At 52.0% G+C, this 23,548-nt stretch overlaps 1 protein-coding gene and 1 long non-coding RNA gene across 5 annotated transcripts in view; one reads left to right on the top strand and one right to left on the bottom strand.

The window, feature by feature from the left end:
• Positions 1 to 23,237, top strand: part of NLGN3 (neuroligin 3) — a 24,436-nt gene extending 1,199 nt beyond the window's left edge. The window contains exons 1-8 of one of the 4 annotated variants that reach the window (XM_029930522.1): positions 84 to 839; positions 1,367 to 2,019; positions 2,666 to 2,725; positions 6,669 to 6,728; positions 8,507 to 8,656; positions 15,891 to 16,076; positions 18,150 to 18,939; positions 19,585 to 23,237. In XM_029930522.1, the coding sequence (XP_029786382.1) occupies positions 1,563 to 2,019; positions 2,666 to 2,725; positions 6,669 to 6,728; positions 8,507 to 8,656; positions 15,891 to 16,076; positions 18,150 to 18,939; positions 19,585 to 20,428 (2,547 nt within the window). In that variant the 5' untranslated portion in view covers positions 84 to 839; positions 1,367 to 1,562 and the 3' untranslated portion in view covers positions 20,429 to 23,237. Of the gene's footprint in view, positions 1 to 83; positions 840 to 1,366; positions 2,020 to 2,665; positions 2,726 to 6,668; positions 6,729 to 8,506; positions 8,657 to 15,890; positions 16,077 to 18,149; positions 18,940 to 19,584 lie in introns of those variants that run through there. The other 3 variants (XM_029930521.1, XM_029930523.1, XM_029930524.1) reach the window with 3 other exon arrangements.
• LOC115283987 lies at positions 10,798 to 15,831 on the bottom strand. Its single transcript, XR_003905104.1, has 2 exons — positions 15,802 to 15,831; positions 10,798 to 11,175 (listed from the first exon to the last, which is right to left on the bottom strand). It is a non-coding gene; the product is annotated as an uncharacterized LOC115283987 (long non-coding RNA).
• Positions 23,238 to 23,548: the final 311 nt, after the last annotated feature.

A 23,548-nucleotide genomic window follows, 5' to 3' on the forward strand; every position in this document is an offset into this window, starting at 1 on the left:
TCTCTCTCTCTCTCTCTCTCTCTCTCTCTCTCTCTCTCTCTCTCTCTCTCTCTCACACACACACACATTCTCATTCCCCTCTCGTGATTCCCGGGCGTTCCCAATCTCTCCCTCCCCCACCCCTTCAGCCAGTTCTTAAAGGAGCAGGCCGGCAATCTTGGAAGGCGGGAGAAATAGGGAAAACTAAAGTGTGTGTGTGTGTGTGTGTGTGTGTGTGTGTGTGTGTGTGTGTGCGCGCGCGTGCATGCGTGCGCGCGCGGGCGCACCTGTGTATATGTGTTGACCGTATAACTGTGTGACAGAAAGCCTGTGTATCTTGAGTGTGCTGCTATTTCTGTTTCTGTCTCCACCTATGTGTCACCATTATGCTGCACGAGTCTCTGAATATTTACCTATGTGGTGTGTGTGATTCTGTTTTAGTTAAGTCTCTGTGTATGTCTCTGAATGTATTTCTCTGTGATTCTCTGGCTCTGTGAGGCTCTCTGTCTCAGAATGTGGGACTATATGAGGCGATCTCTGTGGGTTTGGAATATACGTCTCTGTGAGTGAATATCCCAGTGTCTGGGATCCTGGCTTGGTCTCTCGCACTCCACTTTGAGTCTTTGTGAGCTTATTTCCATGAGTCTCTGAATGTGTGTCCCCCGCACTCCGTTGTTTATTTTACATTGGTTGAGCGTCAACAATGCCTGGGATGCTAGGCAGGGCAGTTTCTGCCTCAGTTCTGGCACTCAATGTGAATTAGAGATAGCCAACAGAAAGGACCAACACTTAAGATTTTGGGAGCAGTGAGGGCTGAGAAGAAATGGACAGGAGGGGCGCAGGAGGGTCTGGGGACTCTGGTGAGTGGCTGTCCTGCCCCTTGCCCTGGCTGAGGGGGTCGTTCTATGGGATCCTTTGCCTATCTGTTGCTTTTCCAGAACCCTAGAGTGGGAGGTTCGAAATCCTACCCTCTCCTGATGTGGGAGGTCCCCTTGCGGGGTTGGGTTGCCCGGTCCAGGGGTATAGAGAGTTCAGGCGTTCACAGGGACCTGGGCTCCATGTCCAGTCCTCCCCACCTCCTGCTCCCACATGCTGCTGACCCCCATGAGCTCCATCAGCTGAGGAATCCGGAGTTGGGGACTGAGGCTTTTCAGTGGCAACAATTGTCACTTGGGCTGTCCCCTAGGATTTTCAAACCACCACCAGGCACCTAGACTGGTTGTGACTGGCAGTGGAGATTGTCTGTGGGGCCCAGGAGGTCCTGGGACTCGAGAGCTTTCCTAACTGTAGGAGAGCAGCCCGAGCCCAGCCCAGCGGGGCCCCAAAGATCCGGCTCTGTAGCCCTCCCTGGCCATCTTTGATGACGCATGCTTCCCTCTTTCCACAGGCCTGTCTGGCCCTGAGAGAGTCCCCTTTCTGAAGCTGTGGTGCTTGGACGACCTCTCTGCATTGCGGGCACCTGTAGGTGTCCCTCGAGAGCTCAGTCTTGAGGTTCAAGTCAGTGTGACCATGAAGGGGCTGCCTATGGGGCTGATGCTGTGACCCTGGAGTCTGCCTTTCCTGCCAGTCCCCCTGCCCAGAACATGTGGCTGCGGCTTGGCCCGCCCTCGCTGTCCCTGAGCCCCAAGTCCACCGTTGGCCGGAAGCTGTGCCTCACCCTGTGGTTCCTCAGCTTGGTGCTGAGGGCCAGTACTCAGGCCCCAGCGCCCACAGTCAATACTCACTTTGGGAAGCTAAGGGGTGCCCGGGTACCATTGCCCAGTGAGATCCTGGGGCCTGTGGACCAATACCTGGGGGTGCCCTATGCAGCTCCCCCCATCGGCGAGAAACGTTTCCTGCCCCCCGAGCCACCCCCATCCTGGTCGGGCATCCGGAACGCCACACACTTTCCCCCAGTGTGCCCCCAGAACATCCACACAGCTGTGCCCGAAGTCATGCTGCCCGTCTGGTTCACTGCCAACCTGGATATTGTCGCTACTTACATCCAGGAGCCCAATGAAGACTGCCTCTACCTGAATGTCTATGTGCCCACGGAGGATGGTGAGTGCTGCGGCCAGGCACTGTGCCCTCCCCGCCTCCCATCTGCCCTGTTGTGTTTGTGGCTCGCATGTGGTTGTGCGCCCTGCAGCATGCATCTGTCTGTCTGTGAATATGCTTCTAACCATCACTCTGCTCGGCCTCCCCCTTCCTCCTCTCTGTTCTTCCCTTTCCCAGCATTGTTTGAGCTCCCATGTGTGAGTGACACTGTTACCAGGAGGGGCCTGGCCAGGCCTGAGAGCTTTGACAGATCTAGGGTCAGAGTGCTGGATGGGGGTTCCCTGGGGGAGTATGGGTCACTGCTGGCAGTTGCCCACGGGAGGATGCTGGCTCCACCAGGCCCCCCTGTTGCCATTCCGCCTGCTTTGAAAGGTGGTAGGTGTGTGTGGCCAAGGGAGCTGGGTACGTGTGGGGGATGGGGGGGCAAGCCTGGTGAGCATTGCTTAGGTGCCTCCTCTTTGGCTAGCCGATGCCTCCTCCCCCGAGGGTCACACTAAGGTAAGTGACAGAAACAAGGAGATGGTGGGACAGGCTCTCTGCCATGTGCTGCCCACAGAGCAGCTCTTGGGGCCTGGGGGTGGGGTGGGGGGGGTGCATGCCCCTGGGCAGAGGCCTCCTGTTATTTTTTAGTTTTTTATTCATTTTACAGTAAAGCGGATTTCCAAGGAATGCGCCCGAAAGCCCAACAAGAAAATTTGTAGGAAAGGAGGTAGGTAGCGAGCCGGCGGGGAGGGAGAGAGAGAGAGAGGGAGGGCTGCCTGCCCACCTGCCCTTGCCCCTGAGGATCCAGCCTTCCTTCAAGTAGCCCAGGCTCAGGGGGCGGTCGGTGAGCAGGCATAAGCTCTACCTTATCCAAGGGCCCTGGCTGCTTTTCAGGGAGGATTTGATGGCCTAAGGCAGGTTTAGAGCAGAAGCAGCACCGCCATTTCTGCTGATCCCCCCAGACCCAAGTTCCAGCCTAGTGCATGTGCCAAAGACAAAGCCCAGTGATTCTACCTGCGGGGAGGGGGAGCTCTAGGCAGGAGATGGAGCCAGGGGCTCTGCCCGCTTCCTGGTGCAGGGAGTCAGCAGCTCATCCCTCTGTGCTCTTTCCTGGATCCAAAGTCTAGACTCAGCTCTCCAGCCCTGGAGTTTAGACCAAAGTCGTCCTGCCACCACGTCTGGCCAGAAGCCTAGGCTAGCCAAGAGACCCTAACCCTGGCTAGTCTGGTGGCAGACCCTGGGGATCCCTGGGAACTACAGACTCTGAAGGAGGCGCAAGATCCAGAATTTTAAATTTACCCTCTTGCTGGGAGGAATTTGGTCCCCCTCGGTCAATGATTTTTCCTGTCCGTATACCATGTTGTGTTTTCGGCAAAGTGCTTTCATGCTTAGCTCATAAACTCCTTCCCATGTCTCTGGAAGCTTCTGAGGCAGGAATCAGTTTCCCAATTTTATGGATGAGGAAACGGGCCCAGGGGAGTGACTTGCTGCTGCTTGAGGCCCCGTCACCGCCTGTATGCGGCAGAGCTGGGACCAAAACCTGGGTCTCTTGCCCCTCAAGGCAGTGTTCTTTCCACTGTAGCACGAGAGGCAGCTCCCATCTGGCACCTCCCCAACTCTGGAAAAAATGGTGAAATGTGGATGGGCTGGGCCAAATTGGAACCGAAACAGATTAAGGAACGGGTGGAGAATCACAGCCTGCTCTGTACAACCTGTTGGCGAGCTTGGAGTCTGTTTTCTTTTGAGATCCTCAGGCAGGGTTTCCCTGAATGGGACCGGCAGGATTCCTTGGGCCCCGATGCTCCCCTGCTGAGGAGGCCTCTCTAGGGACAGATTCCGCTCTTGAGGCACTGAGTGGGGCCTGCTGCTCTAGGGATAGTGTTCCACCACATCCCCACAACCGGCCCCAGGACCTCACACGCAGGAGGCCATCAGTAAATGCTTCTTTGTACAAAGGAAGGAGCTAAGAAAAAGACTACAGGTCTGGGACCCACAAAGCCCGACTGAGTCGCAGCCCTTCTACTAACTCACAGTGAGAGACTTCAGGCTCTTCAGCCAGATCCTCCGGCTTTCCCAGTCAGACCCTCTGTACCTGCCTCTGCAGGGGTGGGGTGGGGGTGTAGGGGACCATTCTGGCCTTAACATTCCATTGGCCTGTGAATGAATTCAGGAAGAGGGTCTCAGTAAACCTGCTCTTCATGGGTTAGAGTCTTGAGCGGTGGTAGGCAAGAGGGGAGAAGGTATTCACATTCACCATTTCCTAGGAGGAATGATCTCCCCAGAGTGCCAGTGAGAGCCCTGGGGGGCTATCCCATCTCAAATGCAAACATTTCCCTATCGTGATTGTTGACTGTGGACAATGCCCTGGAGCTGGGCACTGTTGGGCTGTGGAGGGATATGAGGCAGAGGAAAGATTTAGAAATAAGTAAAGGCCTCACTACTGCTCTGAAGAAGCTCCTATCCTGGTATTGAAACTCAGCAGGTTTAGCTAAGCCCCACAGGACAAGCTGGGAAATGAGTTCCAGACAGTGTGGGGGAGGGCATTTGGTCATTTTCCCTGCTCAGATTAGTACCCTATCTGGGACCTGTTGACCATTTGGCATGGAATTACAGACCCTGCTTCTTGGGGGAGATACATCTCCAGAGGTTGTTAGGATTGTGATGTGTGTAGGGTAGACAGGACTGGCCTGGTTGGGATCCTGCAGCAGCAGTGTTGGGATGGGGGATGGTGGTTGGGTTGGCCCGGTGACCGGCATGACAATGGGGAGTTGCTCAGCAAGTGCTAAGCCAAAGGAGCAAAGGCATCCGTGCAGAGGAGGCTGGGACCATGAGGCAACCCAGTACCCAGGGACTCTGGGGGGGGAGGGGCTGGTGTGGGGAAGTGCCAAGGAGGTGGAGGCAAAGCTGACCCACCTTTTAGGTCTGTGCCCACAGGAAATAAGGGATTTCCAGGGGGAAGACCTGCCCCATCCCCCCACTTCCACCTCCATCAAGCTGGAGGGAATTCACGTTTAGGGATGAGGCATTCCCTTCTATGTGGGGGGCTGTCCATTGCGTGGGCGATGCTGTCCCATGCTTCACAGGGTTTCTGAGGGCAGTAACTGGCAGGTGCTAAGACAGTAGGTGCCACTGGAAGTTCGGGAAGCCAGAGGCAGTTTTCGCCTCCCGGCTGGGCTCTTGCCCTAGTAAAGAAAGTCATTTTGTAATGTGAGGGCGGTTCCAGTTTTGATTAATAGCTGGGAGGGAATTCAGTCACCAGAGCCCAGACCAGCTGAGAAGGAGGACTCTTTGCTGCCTCCAGGCTGAGAGCATCTGGTATCATAGACAAGAGGGTAAGCCCTGGAGTGCTGGCAGAATGACCTCGGTCTCCCCACTCTGACCAGCTTCCAGGCAGCAGGTCCTCTTTCTCCACAGCCATGCTCAAGATGCACTTCTCATCAACTTAGAACAGGAAAGAGAGTTGGTGCCAGCTTACCCACAGGTCCTAAATGTCTCTCTTCTCTCCTCTGGTCCCTTCTTTTCTCTCCTTCCCTCTCTCCCCTCCCCTCTATGCTCTTTTCTCACTGATGTTTTCCTTCCCTCTCCCCCTGTCCCGGAAAGGTGGCATGGTGCAATGGAAAGACCATGGTGCAGTGGAAAGACCATGGGCTTTGGAGTCAAGCAGACCTGGGTTTCAATCTGACCTCTAGCACTTCCTAGCTGTGTGCTCTTTAGCAAGTCACTTTACCTCTCTGAACCTCAGTTTCCCCATCAGTGAAACAGGAATAGAGACAGTACCTACCTCACTGGGATGTAAGGATCAAACCATATGGCAGAAGTAGAGTGTCTGGCACATGGTAAATGTGGATGGTAGGAGCTATTACCATTATCCTATCTCTCTGTCTCCCTCCCTCTCTCTCCATCTCTCTCTCTCTCTCTCATGAGAGAGCTCATTTCCCTTTTTCCTTCTCCCCTTACTTCTGTCCCTCCCTCTCTGGCTCTCTGTAGATCTCAGAGCAGTGCTTGCTGCTCTTAGGCCTGGTTCCTGTGAGCAGGAACCCCATTTGCCATTAGCCAGAGCAGGGGCCCCCCAACGAGGAAGACCAGAGGGAAAGCTTCATCTCCCATTTTCTCCTCTGGGAATCAGGGTCAGCTGAGGCCCAGCTTGAGCCTTCTCACTGGGCCCAGGTAGCTCAGGGCTGGGCTCCCCGGTCCCCATCTCTGCCCGAATAGCTCACGCGAATGTCTGACATGCTGGTGATGCCACCTTTCACCCTCAGTGCCTGCCCCTGCTCTCCAGCTCAGCCTGCCTATGTACACATGCGCAGCCCCTCCCACCCGGAAGAAATCCTTTCCCTGAGTGGGTCTCTGGCTCTGCGCCCTGGCCCACACACTGCTACCTCCTTCCTAATTGGGAAGGTAGTCGGTTGAGATGGGCTGTTGGGGACAGGGAGGCGGGGCAGGGAGGTGCAGGGAGGCCAGCACAGCAGGGGCCTGCAACACCATCATCCTGATGAAGATCTGGGCCTCAGCCCACCCATTCCCTCAGTTCTTGCCATCCCTCCTGCCTGTCCTGGGCCCAAGCCCGGAGCTGGCTTGCTGGGCCACACTGTAGTCATGCTGTTTTTGAATTCTCTCTCTGTTTTGTTCTCTGTTCTGTGCTGTTGTGTCTCCCCGTGTCTGGTCCCCAGGATCCGGCGCTAAGAAACAGGGCGAGGACTTAGCGGATAATGACGGGGATGAAGATGAAGGTATTTGGGGGCTGCAGGGCGTGGCGGCTGGTGCATGGCACAGAGCCCCTCCCCCTCTCAATGGGGAGAAGCCCCATCTGTCTGTCTGTCCGTCCGTTGGTGTGTTTCTGTTCCTCTATGAGGCTGTTGGGCTGTTCATCCATCTTTGGCCTGGTTGGCCGCTGGGAGTTCAGGGTGATGCACACGGCTGGCTGGAGCAGAGACCACAGGCAGAGCCGTGGGGAGGGCATACTACTTGCCCCGGTCCCCTACTCCCATCCTCAGTCCTCCAGTAGAAGCAGCCACTGCCAGAGACAGCTTCCTGCCCCATCTTCTGTGGTTCATGGGCACCTGCCCCTACTGATCAGCAGGGAGAGTGGAGAGAAAGCAGGGCTGAGGGAGGGCAAGGAGAGGCACGAAGGAAACCGGATGGCAAGGAGATATCTGTGTTTTGTTGCGGAGACCCCTGTGTGTTACCGGGAGACTGGCTCCTGGGAGAGGGACCCAGCAGGATGTTGCACTGAGGAGTGAGGCAGCGACAACCAAAGGGGCTGGAGCATAGCACCATCCAGGACCTCCCCGGCCATCTCCCAGAAAGAGAGATGTGGTCTCAGGGCCAGGGGCTGCCATCATCTCAGGACAGGGCCAGAAAGGCTGGGTACTACAATGCCAGGCTGAGGCCAGGACACCACAGCCCAGCCCAGTCAGTAGATGGCATGAGATCCTTGCGTGATGGTTGAACCAGTCTTCCTTCCTCTTTGGGAAAACAGTGTGTTTGCTTGGCTGCAGGGAACATCACCTTCTACCTCCCTGCCCCTGCCCTGCCCCCTTCCACCCCTGGAGGGGCCAAGCAGCTCAGGGGGACCCCCGCTGGTGGCTGGTAGAGCCATGCTGCTGTGGCGGAGTGTTGGTCCAGCTCGTGCCCTGGGAGGCTGCAGGTGGGGGTAGTCAGGTGGGGAGCCTTCTCTAGATGGCCCAGCCCCAATGCCACTATGCTGCCTGGGCTTAGGAGTAGCCGCTTGAAGGTCTCTCGTTGAACAGCCTCTGGGGAGGCTCCATCTTCATCCTAATGCTGACTGGGGGCAGAGGTTTCTCTCATTCTTAGTTCTGGCCCCTCTCCTCTTCCCCATCCCCTGTGCTTCCAGTTAAGTCTGCCTGGTGCCCGGGGAGAATGGGGTAACTGAGCACATGGCTGAAAAACCATGTCAGTAAGGTTCCCCCGACCCCATCTCTGCCATTCACCTCCTTTTACCCACATCCTTCCTTGTTCTCTCCCTGTGCTACCCCTTATTCCCACCCCTCTTGTCTCTGTCTGCACTGGGGGGCCAGCTGCTGCCAATGGCCGTATTTCCATGTAACTGGTCTAGTCTTGGGGGTTTCAGGGCTCCCCAGCCCTCGCTCTCTGAAGCTATGTCAGGTCCCAGGACCCCTGGGTGCTCAGAGCAGGGAATCACTTGATCCAGCTAAGAGACCAGCCCTTCCTCTACCTCCTGCCCCCACCCATCCCCAGAGCCCAGCCATGGCCTACTGAGCCTGGATGTATCAGGCATGGCTGACTGCCTTCAGCCGTGAGGCTGAAACCAGAGTCTTTACAAACGTCACTCAAGTCCAACTGTGGCCAAGTCTCTGGCCGATGCTGGAGCTCCAGGCTGAGCAGTCCCCACAAGTCCTGCCCTCAGAGCTGGCAGTGGTGTCCTGGCACCTGGGATAGCTTTGCTGCCCACACCCCCCCAGGGCTGGCGGGGGTGGGGGAGGAAGGGCATCCTACCCAGCCTGTGTCTCACCCCTTCTCTTTCCAGACATCCGGGACAGTGGCGCTAAGCCAGTCATGGTCTACATCCATGGAGGCTCTTACATGGAAGGGACGGGCAACATGATTGATGGCAGCGTCCTCGCCAGTTATGGCAACGTCATCGTCATCACCCTCAACTATCGTGTTGGGGTGCTAGGTATGGTTTCTTGCTAGGTGCCTAGAAGGAAGCCTGAATTCTCAGGGAAGGGGGAAAGAATGCTGAGGATTTCATGCTGGCCTTGGGTCTCTAGCTGGTGCTGATGACCATAGCCAAAATGTTGTTGTCACACAACCCCTCCCCAAGTGCTGGGAGCTCCCCCATGTCCTCAGGCCCTTTCCTGAAATGTTCAGTTGCCACTGGAAATTGAACTCAACCCCCACCCTTTTTTATTTATTTTATTATTTAAAAAAATTTTTATGTTTTTTAATATATTTTTGAGGGAGCGCAAGTGGGAAAGGGGCACAGAGAGACGGACAGAGGCTCTTAAGTGGGCTCTGCGCTGACAGCAGTGAGCCCGGTGCAACCTCCATACCTTCTCTTAAGTCTCAAGCCAGGTCTCTGCTTTCAGACTTTTGCTTGGCTGAGTTTTGCAGGGCCCATTAATTTCCTGGTGTCCTTCCCTCATCCCTTCCCATCCATGCCCACATCCCTAAAAACCCCCACCCATACAAAGATATTCCTTCTAGCCAGTCACATTTCCACACATCCACACTGCCCACCATACACCCCCATGGTTACTATCATTTCTCACATACCCCACAAATACACACATATAACCGTAAACATATAGGCCCCCACATCCACATCTATAGACTGCCTCTCACATACACACGTTCCCCTGCCACTCCATATACTCCCCACACATACAGTTTTCCCCCCACATATATCCTCATACACATGTACCGTGCCCTATATGTACACAGTTATCTCCCACTCCCCCATTCCCATAGATCTTTCCCTCCACATTTTCATACCCACATCTATATTCATATACGCTACACACACCCACATTCCCACTTCCTTGTACCCCCATGTATATGCTTTACGCAAAGACCCACATCTTGCACATCCACATCTACCACAAAGCCCACACACATATACCTTAAATGCATATACATATTCCTTAAACACACACACACACACACATACACTCCTGTATCACCCTGCACAGCCCACGTTCACATCCACTCCAACTCCCGCATACACACACATGTCCCTCACCTTCCCCACATGAACACAAACCAGTATTCCCCCCTCCCTACACATATATATCCATACCTGAGTGTCCACACCTCCCCACCCCACACTTACACAAATATGACACACACACATACCTCCTATTCCTGCTTCCACATCTACATACGCATCCTGTGCACTACACTTATGTATCTCCCCACCGTATGTAGATACCCATAGGCCTCTAGCACGTATACCCACACTCTCACGTGCACATACATACATAGACAGTCTTCTCATACGTACCCTGGATACATACAGCCAGTGTACGTATGTGTGTATTCCCCCACCCTACCCAACAAATAACGTATACATCCATATACCCACACCTGGCCATCTAAACCCATATGTGCACACATGCCTCTGCTCACCCCCACACCTGAGCATACCCCACACATCCATAATCTGTATATACACATGGACACATCTCTACTACTCTCTCCACGCCTACCTCACCATATAGGCCCACACCATTACACAAACTGCACCGCCACACATACGCTCTCATTTCCCAAACGCCTCTTCATCCACACCCACGTGCCCTTCCCTGCACATAGTCTGTCGTCCGCCTGCTTGTTTGGGTGATTTAGACTGCCCCTCTGTGTTGTATCTTCCTTGGTGACTGTTCATGCCTATCTGTGGCCAAGGTCTAGAGGTAAACAAGTGCCTTAGAGCGGGTGACTACACATACAGACTCTCGCTGCCCTTCAGATGCCCACTCGGGCCTCCGAGGGCACATGTGATCACAAATCCTGCAGTTTCATGAGGAAGGCAGCTTCTTATCTGGAGGGCTTGTGTCTTCAAGGTTGCAGTGGGAGGGGGTCTAGGCTGTCTATCAAGTCTGTAGGCCTGGGTACCGGACCAGCAATGGCATGATTTATTCCATGGCCAGTTAGCTGACAGGACCTTATTTTATTTATTTGTTTATTATTTTTAATAATTTAAAAAATGTTTATTCTTGAGAGAGAGAGAGAGAGAGAGAGAGAGAGAGAGAGAGACCAAGCACGAGTGGGGGAGGGGCAGAGAGAGAGGGAGACACAGAATCCACAGCAGGCTCAGGGTCCAAGTTTACAGGACCTTATTTTAATTTGCTTCTGAGTGTAGTTTTTGCCAGTTCTAATCCCAGGGGCCCTGGTGCTTCAGTTCTGGGAGCAGTTCATGACCACAGAAAGGCAACCTTTTCTTGAGTTACACTGGATGCTATTGTGGGAGAGCAAGGCACCATTTTTGGGTTCAGACTGGAGAAATTGATATTCCCTGAAAAAAGTGTAGCCCATGTCCCTTTGGTGGCATCAGGATAGTGGGCATGAAGCACGCAGGGCCTCTCCCTGGTCTCTCTTGGCTGGCTGCTGGGTTTGTGTTTCGCAGTTCTGCCTCTGCTCCTCTGTCTTTCTGAGTTGCCCCAGACGTCACAGCAAGGCTCCTTTCAGTGTTCTGTCCTGTTGAGAAAGGGGATCTGAGTCTCTGACAGTAAAAATGGTACCACGAAGGTGGTTGTAAACCCACATGCCAGGGCTGCACAGTTCCTGAAGAGTAAGGAATATACAGAAGTAAGGTCACACAGGTATACAGGCCCACATACACAGTAGCTGAAGGCCAAAAGTGATTTGCTACTTTATTTATTTGAGAGAGAGTGACTGTGAGTGGGGGAGAGGGGCAGGGGGGGTAGAGAATCTCAAGCAGGCTCCACACTCAGCGAGGAGCCCTGATGTGGGGCTCGATCCCACAATCCTGGGATCATGACCTCAGCCGAAGTTGGATGCTCAACTGACTGAGCCACCCAGGTGCCCCTACTACTTTATTTTCTTACTGAGAGTGAAAGAAAATATTTGATTCAACTGCTTTTATTTTTTTAATTTTTAAATGTTTATTTATTTTTGAGAGAGAGAATGAGGGAGGAGCAGAAAGAGGGAGAGACAGAGGATCTAAAGCAGGCTCTGTGCTGTCAGCGCCAAGCTCAATATGGGGCTTGAACCCACAAACCGGGAGATCATGACCTGAACCAAAGTCGGACGCTCAACCTACTGAGCTACCCAGGTACCCTCAGGTGCTTTTAAGAATTAGAAGTACAAAGCTCCATCCTATCGTTTTTATTGGAGAGCCCAGAGAGTACTGAGAATATGCTTCCATTACAGATTATTGGAACAGCTAGGGATGCAGGAAAAGAAACAGTGGAGGAGCGGGGAAAAGAGGGGAGAAAGGTAAGGAAGAGAGAGGGACAAGGGGAGAAAAAAGAGGAAAAGAGTGACACAGAGAAAGGAGAGATTCAGGGTTTAAAACATCACTTGACAGCTGTGGGCTGGACAGAAGGCTGTTGCAGGTGAGCTCTCCCCACGGTATCCTGCTGTGCCGATTACTGCACAACTGTTCAGCTTCGTGATTCTTTAGGCTTCTGTATCAGAAGTTCCTAACCTTTGGGGGAGTCTTGGACCCCTTTGAGATTCTAATGAAAGCTATGGACTCTGCCCCAGAAAAAATGTGCACACGCAAACCTATGGAAATGTTTCCACCAATGGATACCACCAAAACTCATCCCTGAAACTCAGGTTAAGACCACCCTCCCCCCACCGCCACTTTACCACCTCCTCTCATTCCGATAGCCAGAACAGCACATCTCGGGGCAGGATGCTGTAAAACCTTGGTTTGGAAGAATAATTCATTCCAGGAACATGCTTGTAATCCAAAGGGCTCATATATCAAAGTGAGTTTCGAGAACCATTGGCTCAGCTGTGATCATGAACATCAGTTCGGTGTCACATACTACTCGTAGTGCAAGACATCACTTGCTTATTAAGTTAAAATTTATTAGAAATGTTTGCTCATCTTGAGGAACACTTGTGGAACAAGTTCCTTGCAATCCAAGGTCTGACTGTATTATTCTTTGGACTTCAGCATTTAATGATCAAATAGTATTAACCCAAACCTCAGAAGGAGTCATAAACTGAGATTCAGTCAGAATTTCCCCACCCCTTCCTGTGTATCCCTCACTGCCTGCTCTGGAACACAAATGTAATCAACAAGCCACTGATTGGATTCTGGGTTCCTAGAAGATATTTTTGTCTCTTGGTGTCAGATGCAGAACATAGACTTGTCCCTGCCACTTGAAGATTTTGCTGTGTAGCTGAGACTTTGTCATTGTGTTTCTCACAGCATCCCAGATCAGGTGGTCAGTTTTGGACCCCAGTTACATGCACACATTCAGCCTCCCTTTGGCTTCTCTGGAAGCACTAAGCCCAAAAATATGGTTTACTCTGAGGTGCTTCTTTGGACATCTTGGGTGATTCATTTATTTGGAGAATGTCACAGGCCAGTCCGTGGATTCCATCCTATTATTTGAGGAGCCCTCCAGGGAGTTTAAGACCAACAAAAGAAAAGGACCCTAACAGGATATAGGATGTGGACATCACTGGGGCTGAGGAAATAGGGGCTTGCCAAGTTTTATTCTGGATGCCAGAATTTAATCCTACATCTTTGCTCAAGTACCCACCAGGCAAGCTGAAAACCTGGTAAACATCAGGTGTTGAGTGACAGAGATATCTGGTTTTAGTACCTTGTGCCAGATTCCCTCACCTTCGGTTGACAAGCAGCTTCCCATGTACTGCAGTATAAACTTGGACCTAGGAAGATGGTCTCAGATTTATTCTGACAGTTCACGAAATTTGGGATTTCAGCCCTCGCTCTTATGTGGTTTCTGCGGGTGGCTAAGTTACTGGGGAACTAGCAGCGAGTGACTGCTCTCCCAGACTGGCAGGTTTTGTGTGCTCATGGTCAGTCACGTTTGCTAGATCTTCTTCCTGATCCTGTCGGATAATAGCACTTCATGCAGGACTCTTGTAGTAGGGACGGTTGACATGGAGTCATCAGCTCGCTTCAGTGCATCTCATCCCAAAGTTCATAGGAGCCAAGGGAGCAGAAAGTGATGGTTGACTCCTCCACCCAGCCCTTTCAGGCTTTTGTTCCTAACCCAGGGAATTGCTACATGTTGGACCAATCTCCTTTACCATATTCAAGCGCAGGGTCTTCCGGCTGATAGGACAGATGTATTTGAAACATTTCAGTGAACGATATCTCACCTCGGCCAAGGCTGAAGCCAAGTCTGCTCTGCTTAAATAAGAGAAAAGGGAAAGAAAATATGGAGGAAGGAGGAAGGAAGGGAGGGGGACAGGTGGGCTAAGAGAAGCACATGGTGGGTTTTGCTGGAGGGTCTCTGGCTCAGACAGCTGGGTTGGATCTTGGTCAGCATACTTTTTACGACTTGCAGCAGAAGCCTCAGTTTGTGAATGGGCCAGGCAAAGGAGAAGCTGCTTCCCTTGTCTAGAGGAACAAGGACTTCTCCATTCATCCTCATTCAGGCTTTCTCTAATTCCTTCACATTTCCTCACTGGGAACCTGAGGCTAAAGAGGGCTTGTGACTCGGTCCTGAGAGGAATAACTAAGTGCTTTACATACTTAATTGTACCAAATGTAAATTAATAACACCCTTGAAGAGGGTGAAATGAGCCCTTCCGCAGAAGCCAGAAACAGAAGGACTCGGGAAAGACAGTGACAAGGTCTTGTGCCTGCCTGAATCTCTTTCAACTCGGCTTCTGCCCGTGAACTGCCAGAGAACTCCCTATGAGCAGAGCGAGCCTCCTCAAACAGAGCTTCACACAAAGTTCATTCCAGGTGCTGTGACTGAGCTTTTAAACGTGGGGTCAAAAAATACTGAGCCAGGTATGGGTTTCTAACGTGTAGGAGTGCCACAGTTACACACCTAGAAAGAACCCTTCTGAAAGCCCAGGGCAGAAGGTAGAGCCTTCCAAGGAGCCTAGGGAGCAAGGAACAGAGATGAAGTGAGGCAGCAGGATCAGTCTGAAATGGAAGCAGGGTGGGGGGAATATAGGACATCTCTGTGGGATAGCCAGCAGGTGGGCGGGAAGGTAGTCTCCATGGCAACAAGTCTCCACAGCAGCAAATCCCAGCAGGTGGGTGGGAAGGTAGTCTCCATGGTGACATTTCTCCTCAGTAGCAAATCCCAGTGGGTGAGCGGGCGGGAAGACCTGTTTCTGTGGTAACACACTGCACCGACTTCCCCTTTTCTCTACCAGATGAAAAAGATGGTCTAACTCAGTGGTTTTCTAACTTTAGCAGGCATAAGAATCACCTGGAGAGCTTGTTACAAACACAAATTGCTGGGCCTCCTCCCCAGGGTTTCTGATTCATTAGGTCTTGGAAGAAGGGAATTGAGAACCTGCCCTGACAATGAGAGGAGAGGGGCCACCTGAGGCCCCAGAAGAAAGTGCAGCTGGACTACCTCATACAGGAAGGGCAGGGAGAGCTTAGGGATGGTTGCCTTTTGGGATCTTCACTTCCTTCAGAGAGAGGAGGAAGGGGAAAGAGAAGTAATTTTAGATTTACAAAGTGCGGAGCGTATTACAGATGCTTGTTTTATGCTTGCCACAACCCTTTGAAGCATTCTTTAGGAGTTTATTTGTTGATTTTGAGAGAGAGAACGCGCGAGCACGAGCAGGGGAGGGGCAGAGACAGAGACAGAGAATCCCAAGCAGGCTCCGCAATTGTCAGCACAGAGCCCAGCACGGGGCTCTATCTCACAAACTGTGAGATCATGACCTGAGCTGAAATCAAGAGTCAGACCCTTAACTGACTCAGCCACCTGGGTGCCTCACCCTTTGAAGCATTTTTATCTCCACTGTATGGAGTAGGAAACTACAGCCCACAGATTTTCAGTAACTTGCCCAAGGATATATGACTAGTAAGCCGAAGAGGCAGGACTCAACCAAGGACCATCTGACTCTAGGGGCCCTGCCCTTTCCACTCTATCTTGCCAGGCACTTAGGGTAATGTCCTGGGTAGCACATCAGGGGCTTAGCCATTTGCACTTCCTGCAGTTTACCCGTCTCCCAGCTGAACGCATCCCCTTGGATAGTATGGAGACCCCTCCTTTCAAACTGGATAATGGGTGGGAGACAAGGAGCCAGTCCTTTTTATGTTGATGGTGCTGGGCCTTGCAGAAAGGAGCAAGGGTACATGGTAGCTAGGTGGAAAGAACCAAGCTGCGTACTCACCCTCTGTCCTCATGCCCCCATCTCCTGCCTGCCATTATGACTCAATTCCCCTCTGCCCTCACTGTCCTCATGCCCTCTGTGAAACCCAGGTTTCCTGAGCACTGGCGATCAAGCTGCGAAGGGCAACTATGGGCTCCTTGACCAAATCCAGGCCCTCCGCTGGGTGAGCGAGAACATTGCCTTCTTCGGCGGCGATCCCCGCCGAATTACTGTCTTTGGCTCGGGCATTGGCGCGTCCTGTGTCAGCCTCCTCACACTGTCGCATCACTCTGAGGGTGAGTAACACTTGGGGCAACACCTGAACTAGCAAAGAGCTGGCTGCCCGCCAAAAGCCTTGGGCCTCCCAGGCTCTGGCATGCCCAAGGGAATCAGCCGGCCCCCTTCTGACCAATTCGGTATACCTGTGGGGAGACATGGAATGGAAACGTTTCTCTAGGGGAAGAAGTAATTCTCCCAGTGTGAGAGAGGGAAAGAGAGAATCCTGTTTATATCCTGAGAAAGTAAGATCGTCTTTCTGATGTCGGAGTGGGATTTGGGTGAGTGGGAGCAGACTATCTCTCTGAAGGGACAGTGGGTTTTTGGGGGACAGGAAATGTTTCAGTTTGGGAAAGACATGTGACTTCAGGGTAGAGATCTGGGTTGGGAATTCATTTTTAGGTGTAAGAAACACTCATTCTCTGCCTTTCTCTGAAGAGCAAGTCTGTACAAGAAGACGGGAACTGTCCTTGAGTGAGGAGGTGGGTCCGGAGTGAGGATCGGTGACCCGTGCTGTGGGCTTTCTCTAAGGAATGGGGGTCTGGCACCAGACTCCAGACCTCCTCCCAGGCTGGACAACCCTCCTAAGGGAGACTCTTATCTTTAGCCCGAAGGAAAGCCTCTGTCCTTGCTGTGCGTCCCTCTGCCAGTGATTCTTCCAAGGGAGCCAAAGAGCCCTTTTGGCTCAGCAGGAAAAGTTCTCTTCACTTCTGGACTCTAGAGCACATTCTGTCTCTAAGAGACAAACGTAAGCTTCTCATGAAGAAGAGGGTCTTCCTGAAATAGGTGCCCTTCTTTGAAGTGAGGAAATCCGTGGGAGAGGACAGGGTTTTTTGTTTAATTCAACCCTGTGAGTTAGTGATATTGTCACAGGAAGACTTTCAATCTCTCTTTGAAGAAGGCCTTTCTCTTCGAAAGAGAAAAATCACTCTCTCTGACCTAGAATTCTGTCTCTGTCCCTCCAGGAACTACCCTGGTGAGAGAGGACCAGGGTGGGATCTGCATCACGCCTTAGAATGTGGTGACAGTAATGGGGATGGGAATCTCACTCTCCACAAAGGAGGCTGAAGTGACCGGCTGTGAGGGCGCCCCTGAAAAGCCGAACAGTGGTTCCTCTGATTTCCCTGGGAGGAGAAGGCCTTTCTTGGAGTGCTATTATACTCTGTCTCCTGAGGGGCCTGGCTGCTGTAAAGGGTTGTTCTCTGTCTTTCTGCTATTGATTCATGGAGAAGAATCTTTTGAAGAGTGAGGCTGTCTCTTAAGTAGTAATCTGTATTTCTTTCCCTCTCTTTCTACCTATGCCAACTGCCTTTCTCTTAGAGGAAAGGAATTGTGTACCTGAGGGCCAGATGATTATCCCTCACTTGGGAATGTTGGGGCCAAGGAGAGCATGATATCCCTTTTTCTCCCCCAGGGCGGGGGGAAGACTCATCCACTTTTTGAATTTGGGGCACTGGCTCCCTGTTGGCCAGGGGAAACTGGATCCGAGGCCTCAGTAGCTTCGGCAAAAGGAAAGTCTCTGCGGAGACTGTACCCTGGGAGGGCTCCTTCCCGGAGACTCTCAGACCCCAAGGCCTCTGCCCTCAGGACTCGTTCCCCTAACTCCCAGAATGTGAGGCTCTCTCCTGCTTGTGTTTCTCATCTCTCATGAAAAAGACCCCTTTGTGGCAGAAGCGCCAGCTCCCTGGTGGTGCGCTGGCACAGAGCTGGGCCCAGCTGGGCAGGAAGCAAGAAGGGAAGACAAGGAGAGATAAAGAGAGGGAGCATAAGGAAGCTGATGTCTGGAGCCCAAAAGGTTAATTCTTTCTGGCATTCCCTTAACCCCCGAGTTACCAACCATCCTCCCAGCACAAGGAAGCAAGAAAGCAGGCAGGGGTCCGGTCAGCACAGGGGCCCAGCAACACCTCCTCTGGTCCTCATCCATCATCCCAGCAAAAAGGTTTGTTCTTCCTGTGTAGCTCATTCCACACATAGGGCAGCCTCAGGAACAAAAGAGTAAGGAGGCGTGTAGTTTATCCCTCAGGAACAGGCAAGGAAGGCCTAGGCTGCGGATGACGTGACAGGTCTGATGTGGTGCCGTCTGTCTTCTGTAGGGCTTTTCCAGAGGGCCATCATCCAAAGTGGTTCTGCTCTGTCCAGCTGGGCTGTGAACTACCAGCCAGTGAAGTATACCAGCCTGCTGGCAGACAAGGTAGGCTGTAATGTGCTAGACACCGTGGACATGGTGGACTGTCTTCGTCAGAAGAGCGCCAAGGAGCTGGTAGAGCAGGACATCCAGCCAGCCCGCTACCACGTGGCCTTTGGCCCTGTGATTGATGGCGATGTCATTCCGGATGACCCCGAGATTCTCATGGAGCAGGGCGAGTTTCTCAACTATGACATCATGCTAGGTGTCAACCAGGGCGAGGGACTCAAGTTTGTGGAAGGGGTGGTGGACCCTGAGGATGGCGTCTCTGGCACTGACTTTGACTACTCAGTCTCCAACTTTGTGGACAATCTGTATGGCTATCCTGAGGGCAAGGACACCCTGCGGGAGACCATCAAGTTCATGTACACAGACTGGGCAGACCGTGACAATCCTGAGACCCGCCGCAAAACACTGGTGGCGCTCTTCACTGACCACCAGTGGGTGGAGCCCTCGGTGGTGACTGCTGATCTGCACGCTCGCTACGGCTCACCTACCTACTTCTACGCCTTCTACCATCACTGCCAGAGCCTCATGAAGCCTGCTTGGTCAGATGCAGCTCATGGGGACGAAGTACCCTATGTTTTTGGTGTCCCTATGGTAGGCCCCACTGACCTCTTCCCCTGCAATTTCTCCAAGAATGACGTTATGCTCAGTGCTGTCGTCATGACCTACTGGACCAACTTTGCCAAGACCGGGTAAGGAGAAAGTGGGGGGGTTGTTCTTCTTTGGGACCCCAGCATGCCCCTCCCCTCTGCTCCTCTATCTAAACCTCTTCCATCAACTCCTTTTTTAAAGATACTCCCCAAATCCTGCTTGGTAAACTCTTCCACCCTCTTCCTACCTCCTCCTTTTGAGTCTTTCATGCCATTTCTTGAGATTTTTGTTGAGGCTCAGAACTCAGCTAGCCCTAGGACTGAGCAGGATTTAGAGTTACCAGCAGACCTGTGGGGGTTCAAGGTTAGATAAATGGTCGGAGGCTAGGTAAAGTGGGAATAAAGTACGTGCATAAAGAGCCTATCAAGGGTTCTTGGAAACACTGGGCAGCTGAAACGATTGATGAATGGTCCATACCACATGAGAAGAAAAGGCATCTATGGCATAACTTTACAGGATGGGCACAGGGAAGGATGAGACAGTTTCCATGATGCAGTGGGCCATGGGAATTCCAGGCCTGGGGAAGAGGAGAGGTATGGACAGAGGGAGGGACCCTGAAAAACATGGAAATGGTGGGCTGTTGTGGACTGAGGATGAGGTTCAGAAGTGGGCGTGTGAGGAAGAATTCTGGGCCCTTTCCTCATGTAGGTAGAGTGGTGACCCCAGATTTCCATGTGGTATTTCAGGGATCCCAACAAGCCGGTCCCCCAGGATACCAAGTTCATTCACACCAAGGCCAACCGCTTTGAGGAAGTGGCCTGGTCCAAATACAATCCCCGAGACCAGCTGTACCTTCACATCGGGCTGAAACCAAGAGTCCGTGATCATTACCGGGCCACTAAGGTGGCCTTCTGGAAACATCTGGTGCCCCACCTATACAACCTGCATGACATGTTCCACTATACGTCCACAACCACCAAAGTGCCGCCCCCGGATACCACGCACAGCTCCCACATCACCCGCAGGCCCAATGGCAAGACCTGGAGCACCAAGCGGCCAGCCATCTCCCCTGCCTACAGCAATGAGAATGCCCAAGGGTCCTGGAATGGGGACCAGGATGCAGGGCCACTCCTGGTGGAGAACCCTCGTGACTACTCCACTGAATTGAGTGTCACCATCGCTGTGGGGGCCTCCCTCCTGTTCCTTAATGTTCTGGCCTTTGCTGCCCTCTACTACCGCAAGGACAAACGGCGTCAGGAGCCCCTGCGGCAGCCTAGCCCTCAGAGGGGAGCTGGGGCCCCTGAGTTGGGAGCTGCTCCTGAGGAGGAGCTGGCAGCATTACAGCTGGGCCCCACCCACCACGAATGTGAGGCTGGTCCCCCCCATGACACACTGCGCCTCACTGCGCTACCTGACTACACGCTGACCCTGCGACGCTCCCCTGATGACATCCCACTCATGACACCCAACACCATCACTATGATTCCCAACTCCCTGGTAGGGCTGCAGACATTGCACCCATATAACACCTTTGCCACAGGGTTCAACAGTACTGGCCTGCCCCACTCACACTCCACTACCCGGGTATAGCTCCAGTCTAGAGCACAGCCTATCTCCTGACTCCCTCCTTCCCAGATCCACGAACACACACACGCACACACACACGCACATGCACACACACACATATATGTATACGCACGCACTCACACCCGACAGCAGACCCACCTGCACAAACATAGACAGATGTGGACATGCACCCGCATGTACAAAAAACACAAATAAGGAAGTAAACCTGAACAAACTCTTCAAATGGGGACGCAATGAGTCCTCGGAAAACTGAGGACCTGTGGAACAGCAGCTGAAGCCAGCTCCCTGAGCCTGATCACAGATACTCCTGGGGGCCTGAAAGCACCAGCTGGATGCCCCCCCTTGGTGCTCGACTTCCGCCTCTCTTGGAACTGCACCACCGACCAACTCCAGACTTGGGAGCTTTAAAGAGCAGGATAGCTCTTTCTCCCCCAGACTTGGTCTTTTTTCTGGGTCTTGTTTTTGTTGATTTTTAAAACAATTTTGGAACAAATGCCTCTCCAACCCAGGAGTGCAAAGAGGCTCTGGAAGGGAGGCTCCAGGCCCATGTCTGTCTGGCTTTGGAATCCCCAGTGCTCACACAGTCTGACCAAGGAACATGATCCCCAAGAAGGAAACAGATTCGAGCAAGACTATGGGGAGGAAGGAGGAAGGGGCTACCGCTGAATGGGATTGAAGGCCATAGGGGGAGCGCCCTCCAGCCATCTCTGTGTCCCTGTAGAGGGCTGCAGAGACCGCAGGGTGACTTGCTTTCCCCCAAAGGCCATGAGCACTGGCCTGGCTAGACCAGGGGACCCGAGATTTGGTGATGAGGTTCTAGTGGAGGCCATGTCATGATTGGGCCCCTGGGTGTAATCTGGGTTCCGCCTCTACCCTTGGGGTAATGGTATCAGAAAGTCGCCCCATTTTCTTTACAGAGTCTTTTTTGTGTCTGTCATTTCTCTTTCAAAAAGGCGGTGTTTTTTTGTTGTTGTTGGCTTTTTATTTTTAAAGAAAAGTTCTTAAAACACTAACGGAAACCCATGGAGTTTGTCCTTTGTAAAAATTTAAACACAGTGTCTTGATATAAAAATAAAAAATCCAGTTAGCACTCCCAACCTGCGTCCCTTGCACAGGCCTTGCCCCAACAGGCCAACCCCCAGCAGGGTGCCCCTGTGGGCTAGGAATCCAGCCTGCCTCTGCGACCTGTGCCTTCAAACTGAGACAAGCCTGGGCTGCACTCTGCTGGCCCCACCGTACACATGAAGGCCTGTCCAATCTTAAGCAGGTTGCCGGCACCATAATGCGCCTCCACACAGCCCCCCAGAGCTCTGGGTGCCTGCAGCTGAGGCCTTCTCTCCTCCTAATGAAATGGCAAAAATAACACTTCCCCCTCCATCTCCTCCTCCCCTCCTACCTTCCTCCCCTCCTCCCCCACTTCTTCACCAATGCCTCTACCACTGCCACCATCATCACCATCCTGCCCTCATCCTGGCCTGGGGGGAAGAAGTGTGACCTCTAACATGCTGAAATTCTTTTTCATAACTGACTGAATCTAGCACAGCATCAGATATGTGGACACCTCCCACCACCACCGCCAGCCTTGGGTGACTGACAGAGCTGGGGCCCTCTCCTCCCCAGGGACACTTGTTTCCTGTTCTGTGAATTAAAATTGGAGAAGTCTCTGGGGCCCCTGTCAACCCAGGGAGGGGGACACAGATTCAATGGGGCCCCACGGGGTTAGCATTATAGTAGTTTGTATTATTCTCAGCAACTTGAAGGACTGGACCAGGAGTCTGCTCATCAAATGTGACAGTTGGGCAAGGTTGGTGACACCTGAGAAACCAGGAATAGAATTCTTCAAAGTGACCCTGACAAAATGAGGGAGATGAACCAACACTACAGGATGATTAATGTTCAGATGGGGTCAACACGAGATAGTTACAAAGACCAAATCTGAGAACAAATATACTAATACAGTACATGGGGATGAGAAAGTTAGGCAATGATTGGTTCAACGCAGTTTAGTTAAAAATGAAAAAAAACCTGGGAGGAAGGTGAAAGGATGGGTCACAGGTTGAATGAGGCCATAGTGTAGAACTGGTTGTCTCCTCTCTCCTGCCCCTCCCCTCCCTCCCTCTCTCCCTCCCTTTGTTCTTTCCCAAACTAATGTGAACACTAGCTTCTAATAACAAAAATACAGCATGGAGTTGCTAGGAAGTAATCAGAGCGTGAGCTTTAGAATTAGAAGTAACCTCAGAATCATGGAGTCCAACCCACTTATTTTATAATTGGGGAAAAGCCCAGAAATGGCCAACATCACAGTTAGTGTTAGAAACTGACCTAGGATCCATTCCAATCATATATGACCTTTACTATGGTCCTTTTTCCCCCCTTTTTTGGCCTTTTAAAGCATTAATGGGTCTATCCGTGGTCAACACATTGTCAGCATATGTGGAAGAGCTGGAGTCTGAAGAAGAGCAAAACCAATGTGCGAAAGGACTAGGTCTTCATAAATTATTATTACTGTTTAGAAAGGAAGAGGCTGAAGAGGCAACCTTCAATAATTGTGGAGACCTACTGTGTGCCAAGTGTGGTATATCATCTTCAAAAATTGAACTCTTAAATGAGGACAGAGTTGATGGTCTCTTCTCCGTTTCTTCAGAGAATAGCAGAAGGGAAAAGATTACATTAGACATAAGGAAAAACCTTACTAAGGCACTCATTAAGTCCTCAATAACAGTGACCAAATGGAATGACCTTACTAAGGAAAGCACTTGTGGTCATCTTCCTGAAAGCAGAGGGGCTGGATTAAATGAACTTTTCAGGTCAATTCAGAGTCCTTGTTATGATCCTGTGACTGCTCCATCTCAGGTATTACCAAACTGGGCCTCCTCTTTGTGTGTGTGTGTGTGTGTGTGTGTGTGTGTGTGTGTGTACGTCCAAATTAGGAGGCTCTCGATTTGGGGAGGATTTAAACATTGCCTCTCCCTTAAGAACTCATGGTGCTATAGCAAGCCCAGATCCAATCATGTTTGGGACACATCAATAAGACATTATAGTCAGTCTTTCACAACTTTTAAAGAGGTAGACTTCAAGACAGCCAAGGTTTCAATGTAATTGGCAGTCAGTGCTGTGCCTAGC

This window comes from Suricata suricatta, chromosome X (assembly GCF_006229205.1).
Source record: "Suricata suricatta isolate VVHF042 chromosome X, meerkat_22Aug2017_6uvM2_HiC, whole genome shotgun sequence".
NCBI classification, from domain to species: Eukaryota; Metazoa; Chordata; class Mammalia; order Carnivora; family Herpestidae; genus Suricata; species Suricata suricatta.